The sequence below is a fragment of the Pipistrellus kuhlii genome, unplaced genomic scaffold (assembly GCF_014108245.1).
Source record: "Pipistrellus kuhlii isolate mPipKuh1 unplaced genomic scaffold, mPipKuh1.p scaffold_m20_p_10, whole genome shotgun sequence".
Lineage (NCBI taxonomy): Eukaryota > Metazoa > Chordata > Mammalia > Chiroptera > Vespertilionidae > Pipistrellus > Pipistrellus kuhlii.
The window spans coordinates 29,697,204-29,720,111 of NW_023425405.1; the positions used below are offsets into that span (position 1 = coordinate 29,697,204).

At 38.1% G+C, this 22,908-nt stretch overlaps 2 protein-coding genes across 4 annotated transcripts in view; one reads left to right on the forward strand and one right to left on the reverse strand.

The window, feature by feature from the left end:
* Nucleotides 1-11,220, forward strand: part of ANKMY2 (ankyrin repeat and MYND domain containing 2) — a 32,277-nt gene extending 21,057 nt beyond the window's left edge. For 2 of the 3 annotated variants that reach the window (XM_036429264.2, XM_036429268.2), the window contains exons 6-10: nucleotides 1,696-1,910; nucleotides 2,685-2,820; nucleotides 6,382-6,510; nucleotides 8,238-8,367; nucleotides 9,743-11,220. In XM_036429264.2, coding sequence (XP_036285157.1) covers nucleotides 1,696-1,910; nucleotides 2,685-2,820; nucleotides 6,382-6,510; nucleotides 8,238-8,367; nucleotides 9,743-9,933 — 801 coding nt within the window. In that variant the 3' untranslated portion in view covers nucleotides 9,934-11,220. The remainder of the gene's footprint in view (nucleotides 1-1,695; nucleotides 1,911-2,684; nucleotides 2,821-6,381; nucleotides 6,511-8,237; nucleotides 8,368-9,742) is intronic. The other variant, XM_036429265.2, reaches the window with a different exon arrangement.
* A 6,232-nt stretch (nucleotides 11,221-17,452) lies between these two features.
* The window catches only part of LRRC72 (leucine rich repeat containing 72), a 116,988-nt gene continuing 111,532 nt past the window's right edge, over nucleotides 17,453-22,908 (reverse strand). Inside the window, exons 8-10 of the mRNA XM_045578193.1 lie at nucleotides 21,986-22,138; nucleotides 18,984-19,011; nucleotides 17,453-17,895 (exon numbers count right to left, since the gene is read on the reverse strand). Coding sequence (XP_045434149.1) covers nucleotides 17,730-17,895; nucleotides 18,984-19,011; nucleotides 21,986-22,138 — 347 coding nt within the window. The 3' untranslated portion in view covers nucleotides 17,453-17,729. The remainder of the gene's footprint in view (nucleotides 17,896-18,983; nucleotides 19,012-21,985; nucleotides 22,139-22,908) is intronic.

Consider the following 22,908-nt stretch of genomic DNA (forward strand, 5'->3'; position numbering starts at 1 on the left):
TCTTCAAAGGGAGCCTTATAAAAATTTAATTAACAGCCACTCTACAAAGCTAAAGACCTTTAAAAATACGCACTGAAACCCTCAATACACAATTCATGCTTTTCCTACAGAGCACCCTACAAGGCTACACAGCATTGAAGTTAAATGCCTGCTACAGTAATAAGGATGTTTGTTTTCAACCGGGACTTGGGGAATTGTGCTGCTGCCCAGAATACAGAGGTTAGGAAGGAGAAAATCAGGCTCACAGGAAAAATTACAAGAGTTGAACAGGCCTCTCAGTGGTTAAAAGGCAGATATGCACCAGTGAGCCCATTTTTTATTGTTAAATTATTTTTAAGCCCAAAATTGTTCAAAATGAAAAAAAAAAAAAAGAATTCAAAATGCCACTATCTAAACATATTCTAAGGTAGCCATTCTCTGGGATATGAGCTATATCTGCTTTTTATACCTGTAAGAATATATTTATTTCTTCATAATAATAATGAGAATTTTCTTTATAATGTATTAATTTATAACATCACAGAGATTAAAGGGAGCAAATTAGTTCCAGTATTATCATTTTGTGTGCAGCTGTATAAAATGTTTCTGTAAGCTCATGGTAGAGCTGTGGTGATGTAATATGTATTGTATATATATCTGTATATTATGAAATAAATAAAGCCTAATACCTTAACAAAAAAACATTATTCTGGATTCTGTTTGAGGTTTTTTTGTTGTTGAAGATATTGGTTTAAGATCCTATGCTTTCATTATAAATGCTATATACAAAAGTATTGAATAAACATCTCTAAATTATTGTAGTTGACTGCAGAAATATAAATAACTAATTCATGCATCTTCACTACCACAGTTAAATTTTGATATGTGCTATGGTAGGGAAAGTTGTCAGCAAATTTACCAATGGGGATTCTGATTATACTTATTTCATGAACTTTAATAAATGACTATTGAGTGCTATATTTTAAGTAAAATGCAAGACTATATATTGATCTAGTAGTGTAAAAATAGTTTTCATTTCACAAGAACACTTAATCTATGTATATAAAACTTCCAAGTAGGAGGCTAAGCTCGTGTTTTACTTATGTTAACAAATTATCTTTCTTTATGTCTAAAGAAAAGGATCTAATTCATGAAATCTACTGCTTGTTCTTCCCTAGCATTTAAATTATCTGGAATAGGTATTGTTACATGTTGGTTAACAAATGCTGACTTTCTGCTCAGTGTATGCAATTGTGCCCATGTTATACACACGTTTACATTACTGTTATGCCACTCGATTTTACAGCTGTTCTCTGCAGACCTACTGCATGTTATCTACCATATAACGAAAATCGTTAAAAAAAAAAAAATACTCTTCACTACACTAAGTTTAAGCTTAATTTGGGCATATATGGGAAGTTTGGGACTCATAAAGCATCTAATATTCTTGCTTTTAAAGCTATGTTTGCTTTCCTCTTTTATCTATTTTCATTATTGTAAAAGCTAGAAGATACAGGGAAAATCTCCACAGAGAAATGTAAAACATCAGAGTCCTTCTGTATTGGGTTTGTAACTTTGATCAAGGCCATTTGCATTCTAATTTGAATTAACATAGTAAGTCTGTAGCTGTAAAAAAGACTTTCCTTGGTAATCTTTGGAAATCAACTAAAAGTAACTAATTTTTATACAGAAAAGTCTCACTAGAATTTCTTCTAGATCGTGATGCTTATAAATGAGAATCCTCTGCTGGCAGAAGAAGCAGCTCTGAACAAGTGCTACAAGGTGATGGATTTGATTTGTGAGAAATGTATGAAGCAAAGTGACATGAATGAAGTATTGGCTATGAAAATGCATTACATCAGCTGCATCTTTCAGAAATGTATTAACTTCTTAAAAGATGGAGAGAATAAATTGGATACTCTGATCAAAAGGTACTGTTTTTACAATGCCAGGTATAAAATACACTCACATAGAATGTTTTATTATATGAAGCCTTGTTATACATTTAAAGTCTAAGTATTTTAGTAGCAGTTTGTTACTTTTGGGATCACTTTCAGTCTGCAAGAAACAAGGACAATTTTATACTTAGACTATAGACTGATTATTCTGCTCTATGCTCTTTACAGTGCTTTGTTATCCCCCATTACAAGCGAGGAATCTGAGGTGTGGAGAGGTGAAATAGCACACATAAGGTCAGACAGCTCGAAAGCGGCCCAAGTGCAAATGTGAGGACAGGTGTGCTAGGCATAGGTGGTACTCTGGATTCATCACAGCACTCCATGTGTCTCCATGGCCGTACCTGGGACAGCTGTGTGTTACCTTTGTTCTCTAACTACCAGGGATCAAGTTCTCCTAGTTTTCCCGAGAAAAAGTGAACTCATTCGGAAGGGTGTGACTTGCTGAGAGTTTTCATTCTTTGTACAAATAACTGACATGGTAATAAGTAACTAGCGAGTCTGATAGCGGTGTTCCCTGTGCTTTATGGCAGGGGTCACTTGCATAAATACCTCTCCAGGCACCTATTGCTGACAAGGCTTCTCCTGACCCGGAGGCAGAACAGTAGTTTGAATTGAGTCTAACCATGATTTAAAGAGATGATGACAATCTTAAATAGCCAAGAAGAAGCTATTAAAAGTTCATGGGTTAAACTGGGAGGAAATGCTGAGTAATCCAACCCCAATTTCTGTTTGAAAACTATCTTTCAGCTTATTAAAAGGCCGACCTTCGGATGGCTTTCCGATATATCAAGAAAAGATCATTAGAGAAAGTATCAGAAAATTTCCTTACTGTGAAGCCACACTCCTCCAGCAGCTGGTGCGGAGCATCGCTCCCGTTGAAATTGTAAGGTTCTTATCACTAAGTTCACTCCAGCAGGAAGACCTAACCAGCATATTTTGTACAATGAGAGGCAGGTTCTCTTTAGCATTAATGATTTAGTAAGAGGAATTGTCCTTTTAGAAAATTTTCAAGAACAAATGTGGAGATAGGTTTTCCAGTTAACCCTGTTTGTTTATCCATTTCCCTCTAATCCTTTCCTTCCATTTATACAATATCTTGTGGTTTAATAAACAGTAATTCCCTATGTTGGAGTCTAGGTGGTTATAGTGACCTGCATTTTATTTATTTTTATTTATTTTTTAAATATACTTTATTGATTATGTACAGAGAGGAAGGGAGAGAGAGAGAGTTAGAAACATTGATGAGAGAGAGTCATCGATCAGCTGCCTCTTGCACACCCCCTACTGGGGATATGCCCGCAACCAAGGTACATGCCCTTGACTGGAATCAAACCCGGGACCTTTCAGTCCCCAAGCTGACGCTCTATCCATTGAGCCAAACCAGTCCCGGCAGTGACCTGCATTTTAAATACCTCTGTGAACCTGGGAAGGTGGGTACACATCTGCTATGTCATACAGATATACACATGTTCACGGTAGTTTGTGAAAAACTAGGACAAGGTCCTGCACTAGATGCAAGTAGGAATTGATTGTCCAGGTTGATGGTTTTGGATGGAATGGTGAAGGGATGAGGCCTGGCTCATTGTATGTCCTGATGAACAGTCTTACAGTATGTTCCAGCTTCTTATAGTCTAGCTTACTGCCTCTGACTTTATAAATTTTCCATTCTAAAAAAAGAAATCTATTTATACTTTGCAGCTATGGGAAGTAAAGTTTATCTGCTCTTTTAAGTACTTATTGCACTTTTGTCCTATATTTATTTAAGCAGTATTTCATAGGACGCTTCCTGCCTTCACTGTTTTGGATAGGTTTCTGTTCACCTTTTCTACACAAGTCATGCTTTTATACATTTCAATCAAATCCTTTATCAGCCTTACTCTATTAGGTAAGAAATTGATCCTGACCCTCGTCCCATCCATGGCTTCCTCCCTTCCAGTGGCAATGTGGCTTCTTCTCTGAATCTGTAGGGTGTTGTATCTTTTTCAGTGAGAAACATCAGGACTAGAAATGGGTTCCAGGTGCTCCTTTCACATTAAGACTGCACCTATTCAGAATCACGAAATAAGAGAGACCTGCACAGACAAGATGATCTCATGTACCTCATGCGTTGATTAATGCTTGATAGCTCGCCATGATTTCCCATAGAGATGCTTTATCCTGTTTAATATACTTGACTATTTAATGATTGAGCTTTTGTGAGATTAAAGTTAGCTAGTTATGAGGGTGGCTTATTAATCATGAATGTGTTTGGCTATACATATCAAAACTCCAGCTAAGGACTTATTTATTTATTTACTTAGAAGCCCCAAAATAGGCAGACCAGATCTGGCCCAGTGGCTCAAAAATAAATAGATTGGGGACCCAAACATTTTCCCATGCAATATTCTTTTGTTGTGTAGATTTTCATACTCATGCTTATGGCTTCATGGTTTCAAGGAATGTGATGCTCTTTACCCAAGCTCACATTCCTATCCCAGGCAGGCAAGAAAGGAACAGGGCCTATCGCTGGGAAGCAGGCTGTCCCAGAACCCCGCTGCCTGTGCTGCATGACCACTCTTAGCTGCACAGGAATCTGGGAAAAGAAGTACTTTTGGCTGGTCTAAATACTACTGCTGCAAAAAAAAATTATGCTTCCATTAGTAAGGAAGTTGGGGAAATAATTAGCAGATAAACAACTAGCAATAGCTGCTATGGGTTATTTCCAGCACTAACAAGTGGTAGTTGACATTCTGCCTTCAAGGAGGAAAACAGAAAAACTAAAAATAGCAGGCCAGAGTACTTTAAAAAGAAGTCAAAGCAGGTCAGTGTAGGGGTCAACAATTCATCTTAGTCCTGTATCATAGAATATCGTAGTTAGAGTTGATGGAGTACACTGATTGTTTATCCTAGAGATCTGAATCATTGAGAGGAGGTTTATTAATAAAGTAGGATTTAGTGCATTTTAGAAAAATTTCTCTTCAAATTTTTTTTTTATTTTTTAAGTTATATATTCTGCTCTCAGGAAAACGACTTATCTGGAATGCTTGTGGTTGTGAGTGTCCCAGATAGCCGAGGTTTACTTCCTGATGGGTTTTGTGATATTGCAAGTTTATAAGCATTGAAGCAATGCTGACCTTTGTTCATAGCATGGTAGTTTTTTGGCTGGCTCCCATGGGGGTCACCTCTGGCCCCTCTGACAGTGCTCATGCCAGGGCCCTGCTGCAGAGGTCTTGATTCCCTCTGCCTAGTGTGGAGTTCTGGCTCTGTCACAAAGCTCAGCAGGGAGTGGGACGTGTGGATACACTTGAGAAATGTTGCTCCAGCCTTGTAATAGATTATACTGTTAAAGCTGTTTGCTTTATCAATTCATAGCGTATGTCTTAACTTCTGGAAGGCTAGCAAAGGTCTCTGATTTTATAGTATCCTGGATACAGTATCCTGTTTGTTTTTAGTCTGACTGTCTTCCATGGGTGGAGCATTGGAACCTAAACAGATTCTTATTTAACAAGTAGATGACTAGGTTTTATATAGCAAGAAAGAGTTCTTGTCATCCAGTAATGACAAGAAAGATTCCACGTGGTTAGTCAGCTGTGTCATCCATTTCTTTTCTGAAGCAATAATTCAGATTAACAGCCACTTTGGCGGCAAAACAATTACATGGAATAATAAGTATTTAGTGTAACATTAAATAACAGTAATTCTCAAACTTTTAGTGTATTTCAGAATTATCTGTAATAAAGCAGGTATATATCAATAGACCACCACATTTTTAGAGATTCTAATTTAGAAGGTATGGGATGGCAGATTGATCTGAATTTTAAGCAAGTTCTCTGATGCACAACATCATTTGAGCTCAATTTCCATAGACCTTTATTCCTGGTAAAATATATTAACTTAAATATCTAGTATCTGAGGTTTCATTTCACCTGTTTTTTCTCCCATTTACACTATCTTTATTCCAAAAGAGCATTCTTAGCACTTAAATATAAAAGGAAACCCAGCCATTATCATTTGTTTTCAGAAGGAACATAACAATTTCAAAATGAGTTTTACTTTAAAATACTTCTTAAATCTTTTGAATATTTCATTTGACCATCTTGAATATACGGAACAGTGTAAAACAATGTTCTAAGAAAATCCCACTGAGTTGATTGTCCTATATTTGAAATCTTTGTGGGCTTATTGGACAATCCTAATTGAATAAACTTTTGTTCTACAATAGAAGAGGGCAAACTTTTTATCTGTGAATATTTGGAGCCATAATTTAGCTCCCGAATACTTTATAAAGAAAATGGTATAATCAAAAGGGTATTTATCATTTTGTCACGATGAAGTTGATATAGTCGTTAACCTTAATGACTTTGTCTCTTGTGTGTCTGCTTCTAGATAACCTTGTTCATGAAGTGTCATCTCATTAATCTATCTATGGTCATTTTAGAGAGTTTCGTCTTTATACCCATTCTAGGGTTCTGATCCCACTGCATTCTCTGTACTTACGCAAGCCATCACTGGTCAGGTGGGTTTTGTGGATGTTGAATTTTGTACCACCTGTGGAGAAAAGGGAGCGAGTAAAAGATGCTCAGTATGCAAAATGGTAAGAATGAAGTTTTTTGAAGTTCATTGACATCTGACTTAGATTTCATCCAAGTTGATAATTGATTTTTAATATTCTGTAAATATAATGATTGATATTAATTTCCTAATAAATTTTAATACATTAGATATAAAATATTTCATCTAATACTGAAAAGTAATTTGGAAGAGAGCTAAGGATAAGTGTAATTCTGTGCCCTATCTTCTGCCAAATGCTCAGACTGCCCCGACTTCTGTGCTGACCACCCCAGGAAGAAAAGGACGTGAATACATGAGTGGATATGAGCAAATAAGAGAAAGGTCATACAAAGGGACCGAGGCTGGGCAAAGAGCCTAGCATAAGGCAATTCATAAGTGTACAATCTTAAATATTCTGATATTGACTTGAACTATAATCTCTTTATCAGCTCTTCCTTATAAAACTATGACTTCCTTGTGATTGTTACCGATCTTTAAGCTTTCTGGACTATATTACCAACTTCTGCCAAAATTATCTTTGTAAAGATAATTCTTTACAGTAATATCTGCTTGTTGTGTTTTTCTTCCATTCAGATATTACACACATGCATGTGTCTGTACATTCACTTTACCCCGTAGAAAATGTTAATTTCTTATTGTTTTAAGATTGACATTCTTCAGCACATTCTTCTGTACCCCATTATGTTTTATTGTAACCTACTTCTCCTGCCTCATCTCCTTTAATTTCTTACTTCTCCGAGTCTCAGTTTCCTTATGTGTGAAATGGTCTAGAGTTGTGAAAATTAAATGAGACCGTCTATATAGGTTAACTATTGTTGCATATAAAAACACTCCAAAATTTCCTTTTTAAAACAACAATTATATTTGTCCCATGTTTGTGATTGGCTGAGCTCATCCTCCTTGGACCAGCAGGCTTGGCTGAGCATGTTCTCATGGTGATGGCAGAAGTATAAGTCCGCAAATAGAAACACATATGAGGCTTTTGAGGTCTAGCCTTGAAACTGCTATGCTATCTCATTCCTTGGGCCCAAACAAGTCACATGGCCCAATTTTAAGTTGGTTTTCCTCTCCTTCAGTAAAAAGAGCTTTGCAGTCACATGGGAAAGGGTATGGATGAAGAACTAGGGCCAGTAATGCAACATACAATGCCATTTATGTTTAAGGGGCTACTGAAATGCTTGGCATATTATCTTGCCAAAGTCTAAGCTTCATTTACTCAAAATTCTTGTCCTTGAACATGTCATTTACTTCCCCTTTCCTGCATTTCTGTACAAGATAGTCCCTACACTTGGAATGCTTTTCCCATTTCTTTGTCTACTAAATCCTCCAGCTGGAATGCGTCATTGCTTCCTCTGTGTTCCCATTGCTGTCTATTACATCCTGTACTAGGCCGAGTTTCTGACTCCCTACATGCAGCCTCATCCTGCCCTTTTTTTGACTGTTGCTTCCTCTGGGTCAACAATTGCACTGTACCAATTCAGGCACATAGTAGGTTCTCAGATAAATCATTTGTAAAAGAGTCTTTCATAGGCCATTTGTTATATGTCCTTTTGTTATATATCCATTACTGTTATAAAGTGTAAACTAAAAGTTACAACTATAAATCAATACACATGCACACATCATGGTTTCAAAACAAAGTATAGAAAACTTAATATTTTCACAGCAAGGTTCTTAGTTTAATGTCATAATGGAAAAATCCTCCAGTCATAGCTCTTAAATGCAAATGAACCTACAATTGCTTTTCAGGTAATATACTGTGACCAAAACTGCCAGAAAACACACTGGTTTGCACATAAGAAAATCTGTAAGGATCTGAAGGACATTTATGAGAAACAGCAATTGGAGGCTGCCAAAGGAAAGAGTGACGAGGAGAACAGTGCGTATACAAAAGCCGAGCTGGCACTGCTGCTTAGCGGGGAGGGAGCAATGGATGATATGAACAGGGCCCCTGGGACCTGAGTTTTCTCTTGGGCCTAATGAAGTTTGGGTGACCAGTACATGGATCAGACTTCTGTGTGGTCTCAAATGTGTTCCTGCTTTGAATCCCTGCTTTTGGGGGATAATTTATAGGATATAGTCAGCCTCCGTGTCACTGGAAAACAAAGGACATGAAATTCTGATTTTATTCCACATTCTGCTTTCTAACTGCCCTGGAACTGTAGGCCTCTTAATGAGTATTTACTTACATTCTGCTCACAAAGCGTTTTAAGGTCTTTGAATAATGGAATAATTAAATCTCCTAATGGCTAACCAAGTATTTCAAGATTTGAAGCCTTTAAATTGCTTAATTTAAAAACTGCAGGTGATTTTTTTAGAGCAGATTAATGAATTCCAATGGAATTGCAGATCTAATACTGCACAGGTTATATTTCTCTAAGTGTCAGAACAGTGAGTTCCATAGTATTTTTTCTCTCCTTCCCTCAAAAGTGTATGACTTACCTTGGTCAGAAACAGTGAATTGTTTCAGCAGTATTAGGGGAGAACTGCCCTACTCCTATGCGGAACCCCAGAGTACATATCATGCATTTTACGGAGTGCTTGTAGTTTGAAAAGGTTGCCCAGGTGACTTTGATACTAAACACTTCCTCCTTTCACCCCTCAAGGGATTATGTCCCCTTTACTACTTGGTTGAGAAACACTATTAGGGGATTGCATAATCTGTAAAAAATTAAATCTAATTTGTATAAGTAAACTGTGAAGAAAATAGTCAGGCTTTCTGATGGCCATGCTTTTGCCTGTTTTCTGATGAAACCTGGATCCTAAGTGGCAGGGACAGTGAGTAACAACTGGTCATCTTCTATACAAGTTGTGAGAGACAGATTGTTGCCAACGTGGGGACTCCCAGTTGCTAAACATCAGCACAGCCACACACGACTCAGTATTACAAACACCGTTATTTGCCACAAATGTAGGTTAGGTTTTACTATCCCTGACTTTGTAGGTAAGGAAACAACAGTAACCCACAGACATCAAGTTAATTCATGGCAAAGCTCTATTAGAAAGCAGACTTTGTCAGGTCCCAGACAACAGTCCTGACTTAAAGGCCTGGCTTTGGAGCCAGAGTCCTGAGTTCAGATGCCAGTTTTGTTGTTTTCTTAGCTGTGGAGCAAGTTAGTGAACCCTACACCTTCTCTCCTCAGTTTCCCTACCTGTAAAACAATTACAATAGAGATAATTTCCCTCATGTGGTTGTTATGAAGATGAAATAATACGTGGAAAGCGAAAGGAGAATGACTTTTTTTTTTTTTTAGCAGATGGCAAACTCGATGTCGATTCGAATGGTGTTAATGATGAGCAGCCAGAGGTGGGACCAGCGGTGCCCCAGGAGGACAGTGATGATGCTAAGGGCTCTGAGGAAGGAGAGAAGGCCTCCCTGCAGTGTGACACCGGCCTGGAGTGCTCTCAGGAGGCCACTGCAGGGCCGCTGGCATCGGAGGAGTAGAAGCCAGAGGACATGCCCGCATGGATGGCCCTCTCCCTGCAGGGGCCAGAGAACTCCCACTGCCTGTGGCAGCGCATGGCACCCTGGCAGCATTTCCTAGAATAGATGCTTGCCGGCAAAGCTGTGTCTACCATGCCCTAACTCCCCCTGATTTCTGTTCTATAATTTCACAGATAGTTTATGGGAAAAAATTAATTTTTAAAATACAGGAGAAACATTTCTACTTCCTTTCGGAGCCCAGCTTTCCACCAGTTCTTAAAGGGGAAAAAAATCCCCTTAAAGATGAAATAGATGCTCCGGGAAACAAAGGGTGAAGTCAGACAGGTGTAGGAGAGAGGAGATTTTTAAGAAAGAAAGTGTTACAGCAACAAAGATGGGTAGTTTAAAAAAAAAAAAATCATAACTTTTGTGTGAATAAAATGCATATAAATAGCATTTATAATAGTGAAGTTCTATGTAGTAGGATATAAGGAAATAAAGAAAGGCTGTGTGTTTAAAGATCTCTGCCAGAGTCCAGTTAATTATAGTTTTCTATAGAATTATCCTGAGCAGTCTGAACTGTATGTACTTCCTGCAGTGACATTTTAACTACATACAGTGTCTGTTCCTTTAGAAATACCAGCTTCCAGGAGGCACTAAGGCATGGCCAGAGCTATCTCAGCTTGTGTGGTAAAAGGATTTTTTACTAAACAATGGCTCAACATAGTTTCCACAATTGTAAAGCTAATTCATGTGCCATATTCCACTTGAAAGGTTGACTTTTATCTTCCTGCAAGCTTTTCATGTGGCCCTTCCTGTCCAGAAACTGATTTATAATTGTCCTTTATAAAATGTTCCGGCATTAGTTTTTGGAGTGCAGTATTTAAACATAAAGTGGGATGGCTGAAGACATTGCGTGTTACATAGTTTCTTGTGTTGATTGTAAAATAAATAGTGCCTATTAATATAACCAATTCTCATCTTGTTTCATAGTCTATTGCTCAGGTGGCACATATTAGAAAACAGCAAATATTAGAAAACTTAGAAAATATTGGAACCAAAGTAGTGATTGCTTTTTGTTTGTTTTTAATTTATTGATTTGAGAGAAGAAGAAAAAAACACATATCGATTTGCTGTTCCACTTACTTGTTTATACATTCATTGGTTGATTCATTTATGTGCCTTGACCAGGAATCAAACCAGCAACCTTGGCATATCAGGATGATGCTCTCACCAACTGAGCTACTTGGCCAGGGCCAATAATTGTTTTAATGTGTTCAATTGCAAATAAAACAACTAGAATTCTCACTTCACTTCACTGATCAAATTATTCTATCTTGCTGGTTCTCTTTCCTTAAAACACATCTTTGGAGCATCCTATAGCATGCTGCATGTGAGTAAACCTGTTAAGTGGTTAGGAAAGCAGCAGGAGGAGTTTGTCTGAACTTGTCAGTCATGACAAGCCTGCCTCCATTCATCAAGGGACCTCGTTTGCACACAGGTGAACCTTGGATAGGAAAATGTTCTCCCAGGCTGCCCTGACCCACAGATGTGTTTTTTACCTGAGGTCCTTATTTTTAATTGTTGTTTTGGATTTGTGTTGACATTCTGTATTATCATCATGGTCCCTGTCTTTGGATACCATGGATACCATGGAGAGTTACTTAAAAAAAGCAGAAGGAAATAGGAAAATCTATTGCAGAGGTAGTTTTCTCCTTCATTGAAATGAATGTTGATCTAAATCGGAACTCTAACACAGCTATAACCGACATAAATAGGAACTTGGACAAAGAGGACCTCACATATAAACTGTATCAGTATCAAAATTTTCCATGAATGTATTTCAGGAAAGGGGTGGTCAGAAAATGAGGTTTAAGAGAAAATGAGATTGGTTCTGGTTATAATCTTTTGTCACAAATAACCAAAAATAGAAGTTTCCATTATAATACCATCAAAACAGGTGTTAGTCCAGCAACTTTTTTTAAACCATGTATATTATTTTCAATACTAGAGGCCCGATGCATGAAATTTGTGCGTTGGTGGGGAGGGGTCCCTCAGCCCGGCCTGCGCCCTCTTGCAGTCTGGGACCCCTCGCTCCTTACTGCCTGCCTGCTAGCTGCTCCTTAGTGCTACCCTGGCAGCGGGAGAGGCTCCCACCACCACTGCTGCTGTGCTTGCCAGCAGTGAGCCTGGCTTCTGGCCGAGTGGCGCTCCCCCTGTGGGAGTGCACTGACCACCAGGGGATAGCTCCTACACTGAGTGAGCGTCTGCCCCCTGGTGGTCAGTGTGCATCACAGTGACCAGTCCTTCTGATCATTACTCTGTAATGGTCCCTTAAGCTTTTATTATATAGATGCTATTAAGAAACATCTAAAAAATAGAACCTATAGGATTAAGCATAGTTTTATTATTCTAATATATCTTAGTTAAAAGTACCTTCTCAATTGCGCCTTCCATTTTGTAGAGTTTTAGGTTATATAACTAAGTAAGGATCATGTCTTTTCTATTTTTGTGATTCTCCCCAAATACTGTGTTTTCCAATCTCAGACACTTAGTAGCCCTTCATTATTGAATAAAAATGTTCAGTATTGAGTGCATTTTAGAAGCAAGTCTTTTCACATTCAAATGAAATATTTAAAAAGAGATTAAGTAAAAATTTCCTAGCCATATTTTTGTAATTGAAATGCCTTTTTCATCCTTTTCAGTGATTATAAACTTAAAAACACCAAATTACACATTCTTTGATTACTCTTTTAGTGGTTTATCTGGAAATTACAATATCCCATCCTTAAACTTATGACAAATCTAATTAAAAAATTAATACTTATGCAACTCACGGACCAGTGTAAAACTGATCCTGTTTAAGTATGCTTTTCCATCATGAAATGGATTGTTGCTATACCTGGCCAACGTTACTGCTTGGTGAGTCTGATATACTCAGCTCCTGAGGACTAGCTTTGACCAAACTGTTACTTGATGGCGAATGGCCAGGCTCTCAGTTCTACAATAGAAGGGATGCAATAGGATGCCAAGAACTAACTCGACAGTGACTAGTTCTCTGCCGCTGATATTCAGGAACCCTTGAAGATTGGACTGTGACTTTGAGAGCTTGCCAGACACTTCACAAGGCATCCTTACCTCCAGCTAATCTTTCTAGCACCATGGATAATACAGGGTTATTACTGTATGGCTTATTTGTTACTGTGCCAGTTACCCCAAAAACTTATTAACTTGAAGCCTCAATAAGCATTATCTTCTACAGTTTCAGCCAGCCAGAAAGACAGGAGCCACTTAACTGGGTGGCTCTGGCTTGGGTGCGGAGCAGCTTTCGGCCAGCGCTGCAGTCATCTGAGGCTTTAACTGGGTCTCGAGGGTGACTTGCAGCTCACGTGGCTGTCAGTGGAAGGCCGTGGATCCTCCCTGGCTTTAGTAAAGGAGGCCTCGGGCAGTTCCTCAGAGGACTGCCTTGGTGTCGTCACACATGGCTGCTGGCTTCCTGCAGAGTTACATGATTTAGGAGAGAGAACAAGAGAACATTTTGATTCTATGACCTAATTTGGAAGCCTCACCATCATGTGTGCCTTGGTATCAGCCACGCACCCACATCAATGCCAAACTCCTTTTCTCTCTCTCTCTCAGCTGTCACCTTCTGCCAGGGAGCACATGGGAATTGCAGACTCTGGCTGTGCACAAGCTCTTAGGGGCTCACAGGTGAAAGCTGGTTACAGATTCTCACTGACGGCTCACTGCTCCGGCCAGAGCGTTCATCTGCCCAGGTTGATTTCAGCCCACTTCTGCAATCAGGGAGAGGCACAAGTAGGTTTTCAGCTGAGAATATGCAACAACAGTTTAATCTTGTATTACTACTTATCAAGTATTGTATTGCTTTCCATATGAACTGTAAACCAAATGTTGCCACACCCTCTAAATCTATATAACAGAATGTGATGATGGTTCTAAGCACCAGCAAAGGGGGACATGTCACCCTGCTTTTTATAAGCTTTTGATCATTGCTCTTGATCTTAGCTAGAGACAACCAGTGATGTGTGTGAGGTACCTTAACCGTCGGTTTTGTGTCTCAGTACCACGCAACTGCTGAAAGCTTTTCTAGTTTCTCCTTCCACTGGTAGCATTCTTGTGGCTAGGCTAAGGTCAGATTATTAGCCCTCATATAAATGACCAATGCCTTCAAAACAGCAGACTGGATTAACATGGTACAGTCATACCATGTAATACTGTAGTAATGAGAACAATAGAGTTACTGCTATTAGCAACAACATGGGTGGGTTTTACAACGCTGAGTAAAAGAAGCCAGACAAAAAGTAATGCCACTCCTGTGATCTCATTTATATGCCTTTCAACAACAGACACAATTCATGTGCCCTTTAGAAATTAGGACAGGGATTACTTTTGAAGTATGGGTAGTAATGAGTAAATAGTACTGGTGACAAGAACAAGGAGGCTTTTAGAGTGCTAGTAATGTTCTAGTTCTTGGTCCAGTTACATGGACAAGTTCATTGTTTGAAAATTTGCTGAGTTGAGCTCTTATGATTTGTATACATTTCTATATACCGTATTTTCTGGCATATAAGATGACCCACCCTAATTTTACAGTTAAAACATAGGTTTAGGCCTATATTCGCTGTATAAGACTACCCCCCACTTCCGAGGCAACACCAGTTCTTTTTTTAATTAAATTTTTAATGAATGACATTTTTCAAACATACCATAATATACCGTACATTGATATGATAAATGGAAGGTCTCTTCACAAATGGCAATGCCATGAACTTGACCGAGAAACAAGAAATCCAAAAGAGAACATTAACAATGATGGCATCATCTGGAAAGAAAATTACTTGAAGAACTTGCAGAAAACGCTTGTTTGTGACTGACTGGGATGATAAGAGGTTTTTCTAGGCAGAGGAGCATTGTGAGCTTAAAATTCTTCAAAATCCTCATCATGTTCTTCTTCTGACATCATAAGTTCATCAATGACCTCTTGTGATACATTTGTAAGACAGTCATCATATGGATCAAATTCCGAATCAGATGGTGTGGCTTCAGCTTCGGCTTCCCCTTCATCTTGCCACAAGAAGTCATCCTCCATACCGTCCAAAGAATTTGATATGCCACACTTCTTGAAAGTAATATCATTCCAGGCTTTTATGACAAAGTTAAACAAAACATCCAATTGTGGTGCACTCATGTTTCCTCCTTTTGTGAATAACTTTTCACCGCTAACCATCCACTCATTCCACTGTTCTCTAATGCAATCTTTAAATGGCTTATTTAGGCACACATCCAGTGGCTGTACCAATGATGTCAATCCTCCAGGAATAACTGCCGCATCTGTGTTTATTCTTGCCAGCCTGTTCTTTGTGCTGGTAGTTAAATGAGCCCTGAACATATCCCACACCAGTAGATTACGTTCTTGACGAAGTCCACCTGGTCGCCTACTCCATACATTATCAAGCCATAGCTTTACCCATTCTTCATCCATCCATCCTTTTTCATTCACATGTACGAAAACTCCAACAAGGAACTTGATTTTCGGCATTGTTTTGCTTTTAAAAATAATCATTGGTCTTAGTTTGGCACCATCAGCTGTACATGCTAGTACCACTGTAAAACTGGACTTCTCATGTCCTGTTGTTTTAATTAACACTGTTTTTGCACCTTTTGGATTAACAGTTTTATTTCCAACCATATTGAAATTCATAGGAGTTTCATCCATATTTCCAATCTGACTTAATGCATAGCCATGTTTCTTGCGCTGTTGTATTACATATTAATGGAAAAGACTTACTTTGCCATCAAGATCTGCAGGTAATTTTTGTGAAATTTTGGTCTTTTGCCTCAGTTCCAGATTGTGCCTTTCCAAGAACCTAGTATTCCAGGATACAGTGGCCTTAAGTCCTTTGCTGTTATCTGGTTAGATTTGGCCCACTGAAGTGCAAACATACGTATTTTGTTTCGTGTCACTACATAACCATTTGACGATGCTCATGCTCATTTGACGATGTCTGCTACATGCTTTTCGAGTTCTGGCCAATAAGAGGTGCCTCTTCTTAATGCACAGTTACTCCTTGGCATACTTTTTAATGCATCTTTATTTGCTTTCCAGACTCGGACCATCTTTTCTGTTACTCCATATTGTCTTGCCGCAGCACAGTTATTGTGTTCCTTGGCAAAGTTTACAACTTTCAATTTGAAACTGGCTTCAAATTTCCTTCTTCTTGCTGGAGCCATGATGGGTTCTTTTCTACCAGCCATTTGTTGTACACCCACTAATCTTTTAGGCTGGGGTTATACAGTACTGTAGCTTCAGCTACACACAGAATGTTCTATTACGGTACCTTTTAACTCACTGTATGTGTCCTGATACAGCAGCTTTGGCTACATAGAACGTTCCTGTGCTGCAACTGTATGTACCACGGTGAGCCAATCACAAGCAAAGGTTCAAAGGTTATAATAGACCACCTCTCTGACTCTGGCCAATCTGAGCAGGCTTTTTTCTAGAACACAGTGTAGCTTCGGGTACAGAACATGTATAATTTGCATGCATAAAAAGCCTGCTTGGATTGGCTGAGTTAGAGAGGTGGTCCGAGCAGCCTTGCAGTGATTGGTGCGGAATCGAGTTCAAAAATTCGTTTAGCAGCATATCGAGACATTTTTCAGGATATACTCAGCGTATAAGACGACCCCCGATTTTTGGTTGACTTTTTTTTCGTTTCAAAAGTCATCTTATTCGCTGGAAAATATGGTACACACTTTACTTCAACAAAAACATACATCAAATGTGGGAATTTTTCATTATTAGCATTTATGTTTATATTTAAACTTGAGGCCTGGTGCACGAACATTCATGCACAGTCTGGGAGCCTTGGGGGTGGGAGGTGACCCAGCGATCAGGGGAAGGCAACACCCCATCACACCTCTGCTGCTGCCACTGCCAGCAGCGCAAGCCTTGGCCAACCCTGGTTACCTGAGCCTCAGGTGGCCCTGGATGGCTGGGCAGCTGCCATCTGAGATTTGCCTGTGCCTCGGGCCAGCCCTGGGTGGCTGGGGGAGCTGAGGGGATTGGAGGACTCCGGAGGCAGGCACGCAGAGCACCCAGGCCTGCCTGGGGGCAGGCCCGACCTTGATATGTGTCCCGACCCGCGGGACAACAACAGGGGGGTGGGGGGGGGGCACGCAGGAACCACCTAAGAGAATGAATCAAACAAGGAACGTGGAAAGAATGGAGGCAAGACAAGGTTCTGATCAAGCCTCAGTTTTATTCTCTGAAATGGCTGTATTTATACAGCAGAGACAAAGGGGGGCAGGGCCGCTTATGCAGGGGGGTCTTTGGTATGGCAACACAGGATTGACTAATTGCCAGAGGCGGTGTGACATTCCAAGGTGCAACATTCCAAGGCTGGGCTATCTAGGGGGGAGGATCAGGAAGGGTAAGAGGCAGGAAGACAGGAGATGCTAAACCCCAGGTTAATCTTATCTTCTGGCCAAGCCCTCAGGGCACCACACAACCTCTGCTAAAAGGAACCCAATTCCATTTCCTTAAGACTGAGTTGCTTGCCTCAACTCTGCTAGCTCCCAACAGATATGCGCCTGCTGCCTGAGCATGGCTGAGGGGACTAGGCACTGTCATCTTGTGACTGTGGGTGCCACCATCTTTGTGATAGTGTGAGAGTCAATTAGCATATTCTCTCTTCATTAGATAGGATGTTTCAAATAATGTCATAATAAACATTGTAAACCACAGAGAAGTTTAATACACAACTGAAAACCGCCAGGATTCCAAGAAATACCAGGGGTTATCTCAGTGTAATTGTGAGCATTTGAGGAGGTTTTGTGCCTCTGTCTTCAAGGTATTTTTCCTCCCTTTTGGGAACTGTGTTCCAGTTCAGAGAGGTAAAAGTCATCACTGATCTCTTCAGCGACCTGACAAAAACAGCATCTTCTGGATCATCAAACACAATTCTGAAAAAATAGCAGTTATGTTAGAAAATATTAGATCAAAATGAATTTTTAATTTAAATATATCAATGCTACATTTTCTACGGTGCCACTAACAAATACATTTCTATGGTGCCACTGACAAATGACTTTCAGGAGAAGTAATGCTATTTTTGTTATGTATATTGTTTATTTTAATAATAGAGTTTTGTTTTGTTTGTTTTTTTACCATATTTTGGATCAGCTATTACAGTTTAGGTCTCACAAATGTATACGTTCATGTTTTTTTTAATAATATATTTAATTGATTTTTTTACAGAGAGGAAGAGAGAGGCACAGAGAGTTAGAAACATCGATAAGAGAGAATCATCAATCAGCTGGGGATGCGCCTGCAACCAAGGTACATGCCTTGCCCGGAATCGAACCTGGGACATTTCCGTCTGCAGGTCGACACTCTATTCACTAAGCCAAACCAGTTTCGGCTACATTCATGTTTTAAACCAGTGTTAAATGAAATGATTAAAATATTTCTAGATCTTGTATGTATATTAGTATTTTGTATACATTTTATTGGAACATTTCCTATATTATGCTATATTTTATAAATGTGCTTGGGGATAATATTTTTCAACACTGAATCAAAACATAATTCCGAAGTTGAAAATTAAAAGAGTAATGGTTTTTAAATTCATCCATATTCATGAATTTGAAATATTTTTTTATTGTTTAATGAAGTATTTGCTTTTGAAAATGTAAATTCCAGTGAATGTAAAATACTAATAATTGCTGTCACTGGGAATATTTAGGGGAACAGTAAACAAGAAAGATAAAGGTTCTCATCCATAATAGCTAATAATTATTAAGGTTTATTTTATAAAGCCAATCACATTTTTATTTATTTTAGGTTATAAAAATAATATTAAATTGTAAGCATGTCAAATGTGAATACATAGCTTGAATTCATCACAGAAAGATAGCATTTTTTTCTATTGAAGAGATAGTCATTTTTATCAACACATTAAAATCTATTTTGGGAAGTGGGAGTATTTTAGGGGGTAACAGAATTATGAAATAAATAATCCAATAATGAAGTTAAAGTTAAAATCACTTACTTGCTTACATTATTCGCAAATGAAAAACCTAAAAAAATAATTTCTAAATTAGTATCTTTCAAATGTTTACTTAGCATTTTAAAACAATTGAACAATGCTGTAAAGAAAAAGCCAAGAACATAGTTCTCTGGTTTTCAAGCAAGCATTTCAATGAATAATCCAATCCATCAAAAATACCTTGATACCAAACCCTACAACAAAACTTTCTCTTAGATATAGTGCCTTAGGCTTGTCTTAGGTTTTGAGGCAGATTTTTAAATGCAATAAAAATCTCAAAACATGAGGACAGAATGCTTAATCAATTTAATTAATAATAGAATCCAAGTGGGAATTTTTATAATTGAGATACTGAGTCTTATATACAGAAACTGATCCTTTTTTTTCTTCTTTTTTTAGATAGTCACATGCATTTACAAATGGAATAATAGACCAACTGAGGAGAAATGTTTAGGGCAGTTTAAACCATTTGGATTCTTGGCATTAACTTCAAAGAAATGGAATAAACAAATCCTAGATCACAAGACTCTCCATCTTCCCTAGCTCTGGCGCTCAGAGGCTAGTCCTCAAAGCTTGGCCTTCTGGTATCTTACAGAGACTGTCACTGCGTTGTTTATTCCTCTTCAGAAGACCTAGCGCCAGGCCAGAGATGGAATGTGGCAGCACCTGTTAGGCCACCAAAGCCCACAGTGCGAGCTCTTGCCAGTCCATAAGCAGCAGGGAGCACGAGGCCTCTGCCTTCAGAGAGGAGCGGATGGCATCCTTCCCTTCACAAGTGCTGACGCAAGCCTCCCACAGATCAGAGAGCTGAAGCAAACGAATGTCTAAGATGCAGCTTTGACTGACTAGCAGTGATGGTGCTCGAACCCAGGGGAACCTGGCCTCAAAGCTCGTGCTCTTGCCTCTACACTGGTTGGTCACTAACTGGAGAATGCACAGACCCCGGGAAAGGCTAAAAAGCACAGCTTCCTGGGCGCCACCCTGGAGTAATTTCTAACGGAGTGGCTCTCATTTGGGGCAAGCATTAACATTTGTAACCAATCGTTGTTATGTGCGGCTGCTGCCGCTGCTGGTGGTTTGGGGACCACACCTGGAGAGCCACAGCTCTGCACTATATTCTGCATCCAGAACATGTCCTCCAGTCATTCCTTCCATTCTATGGGACAAATAGGGGTGAAGCAACAAGTTAAATGACACTTGGGGGAAACAATCATGTAAATTCTACATTGTTATAACTGGCCTGGTCGCTTCGCAAAGTCGCTTCGCAAAGTCGTGGAAACAATTTTGGGATCTATTCTAAATTAAAAGAGATTAAAGAGCCCTAAGAGCCAACTACAATGATGAATTTTGACTGAATTCTGGTTCGAAAAAGCAGCTATGGAAGCCATCTTGTAACTAGGAAAATTTGAATATGGATTACATATTCAATAATATAAATGTTACTTTTCTTAGGTGTGATAATGGCATTGTGGTTCAATAGGACAATGCCATTTTAAAATTTACAGGCCGAGCTAGGAGTGAAATGTCATAATGTCTGTGGCTGAAGAATTTAAATGATTCAATAATACTTTTATTTTTCCAGTTTACATAAGGCAAAGTATAAATGGAGGGTGGTGAATATGGCAGAATATTACTATTGAATATACATAGGCATATACAGTTTAACATTCTTTCATTTTTTTTCTATATTAGAAAAATATCACAATAGTTAAGGGAAAAGTTCCGATTTTGCCCTCATTTTTCTTCTTCTTTTCTTGCTCTGACTTAAATAATAATTTAGCCGGTTGTAGAATTCTTGGCTGACTATTACTTTTCCTTAGCATTTTAAAGGTATTAGAGCACTATTTTCTGACTTCCATAATTGCAGTTGGGAAGCTTGTGAATCTACAAATCATTCATTGGTAGGTAAATTTACATTTCCTCTCTATTTTATGATAATATTGCCTTTGATGTGGATTTTTGTTATTAGTCTTTTATTCCTTTGGAATAGTTTTGTCTGATGAATCTAAGGATTTATATCATTTACCAAATTTGGAAAATTCTCAGCCATTATTACTTCACACATTATCATCTCCCCAATTTCTCTATTTTTTTTTTTTTTTGGTCCCTTCAGGATTATTAAACTTATATCAAACCTTACCTGTCTAATATTTGCTTATCTCAACAGCTAGTTTTCTATATCTTTCTCTCAGCTGCATTCTGGGTTTTTTTCTTCAAACTCTTTTCCAATTTAATATAATATTTTTCCCTTTATTTTTAGAAAATCTGTTCTAGAATGTATTTTCATTTTCAAATGTATGCTTGCAAAGTGTCATGAGAAAAAGGCTTTTGTCTTTGTATCTTTTTAAATCCCTCTTTATATGGTGCAGCAGCCACCTTATAACCATAAAGCACACTAAGAATAGTAGAACGAAAGATAGTTACATTTTTGAACACTAATGACGTCAATGACTTTACACTAACCTGGAACCCTGCCTTTGTACTTCTTTACTATGTGAGAAACATAAACCTCTATTTGTGTAAATCACTGTAGTTGGATTTCTATTACATACAAGAAATTAATTCCAATTAATAAAACATCAGCTTATACTTGCATATAATAACAAAAATATTAACTGTTTATTTCTGGATGGAGAAATCATGGATGATCTTTATTTCTCCTGAATATATTTTCTATATTATCAAAAACTTATCGCCTTAATTGGTGAAACTGTCTAGTGACAGTGGTATAATAACAATCATAGTTTACTAACTGATCCCTTTATACTGTGCTAGATACTGGGGTAAGGAATTCAGTGTAATATCTCATTATTATTATATCATCTCATTTAATTTAATATATGTAAATGAAGATAAGAATTGCATATCCCTTTAATTTGACTAAATAAATTAATAATATTTGTTTCACTGTGTTTGTACTTAACTTATTATAAATTACAGTTATTATTATTATCAAATTATCCAAAAGTTTGAGAAATTATAATTTCATTTCTTTTGCAAAATACCTTTAGGTACCCTGCTGGCTTTTTTTTGCTTAAAAGGTGATCTAGGATCCCATGAGGCATCTACTTTTCCTCTGAATGCGATTGATTGAACAATATGAGCCTTTTTATGGTTAAAAATGGTAATCATTGATCTTCTTTCTTTTTCTGTAACTTCTGATAAATGCAAAAAGTAATGTTATTGCATAGCATTAAAAATAGTTATGCAGAGTAATTCAAAACAGATTTGAACACCTTAAAAAAGATAGGGTGTCCCCCAAAAAACATATACACACATTTTAAATAATTATAAAGGCAGTGTTTATTAAAACACATTTCATTTTCAAAATTGAGCTAACAACTGTTAAAGTATACATTTTTGGGGGGGACACCCTGTATTTTTATCTGAATTATTAAATGTGAACATCCTGTCAAAACTAATTTGTAAAGGGCTATCATGGTCAACTCCACAAACTTACAAGTGCCCAATATATGCCCCTCAGGTCACAGGCATGACCAACCCTAATGTCTCCCAGACCCTTTCTAACACATCACCGTGGATGACTGACATCACAACTCTGATACATCCCTCTTTTTCTCCGGGCTGTGGGAAGAGAAGGCATAAACATAAGGTTTTGATAAATCCTCATTAAGAAGGTGCTCAGTAATTATTAAGAATGTTCAAACTGAGGGTGGGTATGTATGGGGGGGGCAATGGTAAAATATGTACACGGATGATAATTTAATAAAAAATAAAATTAAAAAAATTTTAAAAAAAGAATGTTCAAACCTAGAGACAGAAAGGTAAGTAGACAGATTGATAAAGCAGGCCTCTAAGAATAAATAACTTGATGCACTGATCATTTTTGTAGCTTATATGAATCAGACATACTGGTTTATCTATAATGTCTAAAGATATATTCATAAAGAACTTATCTTTGATAATA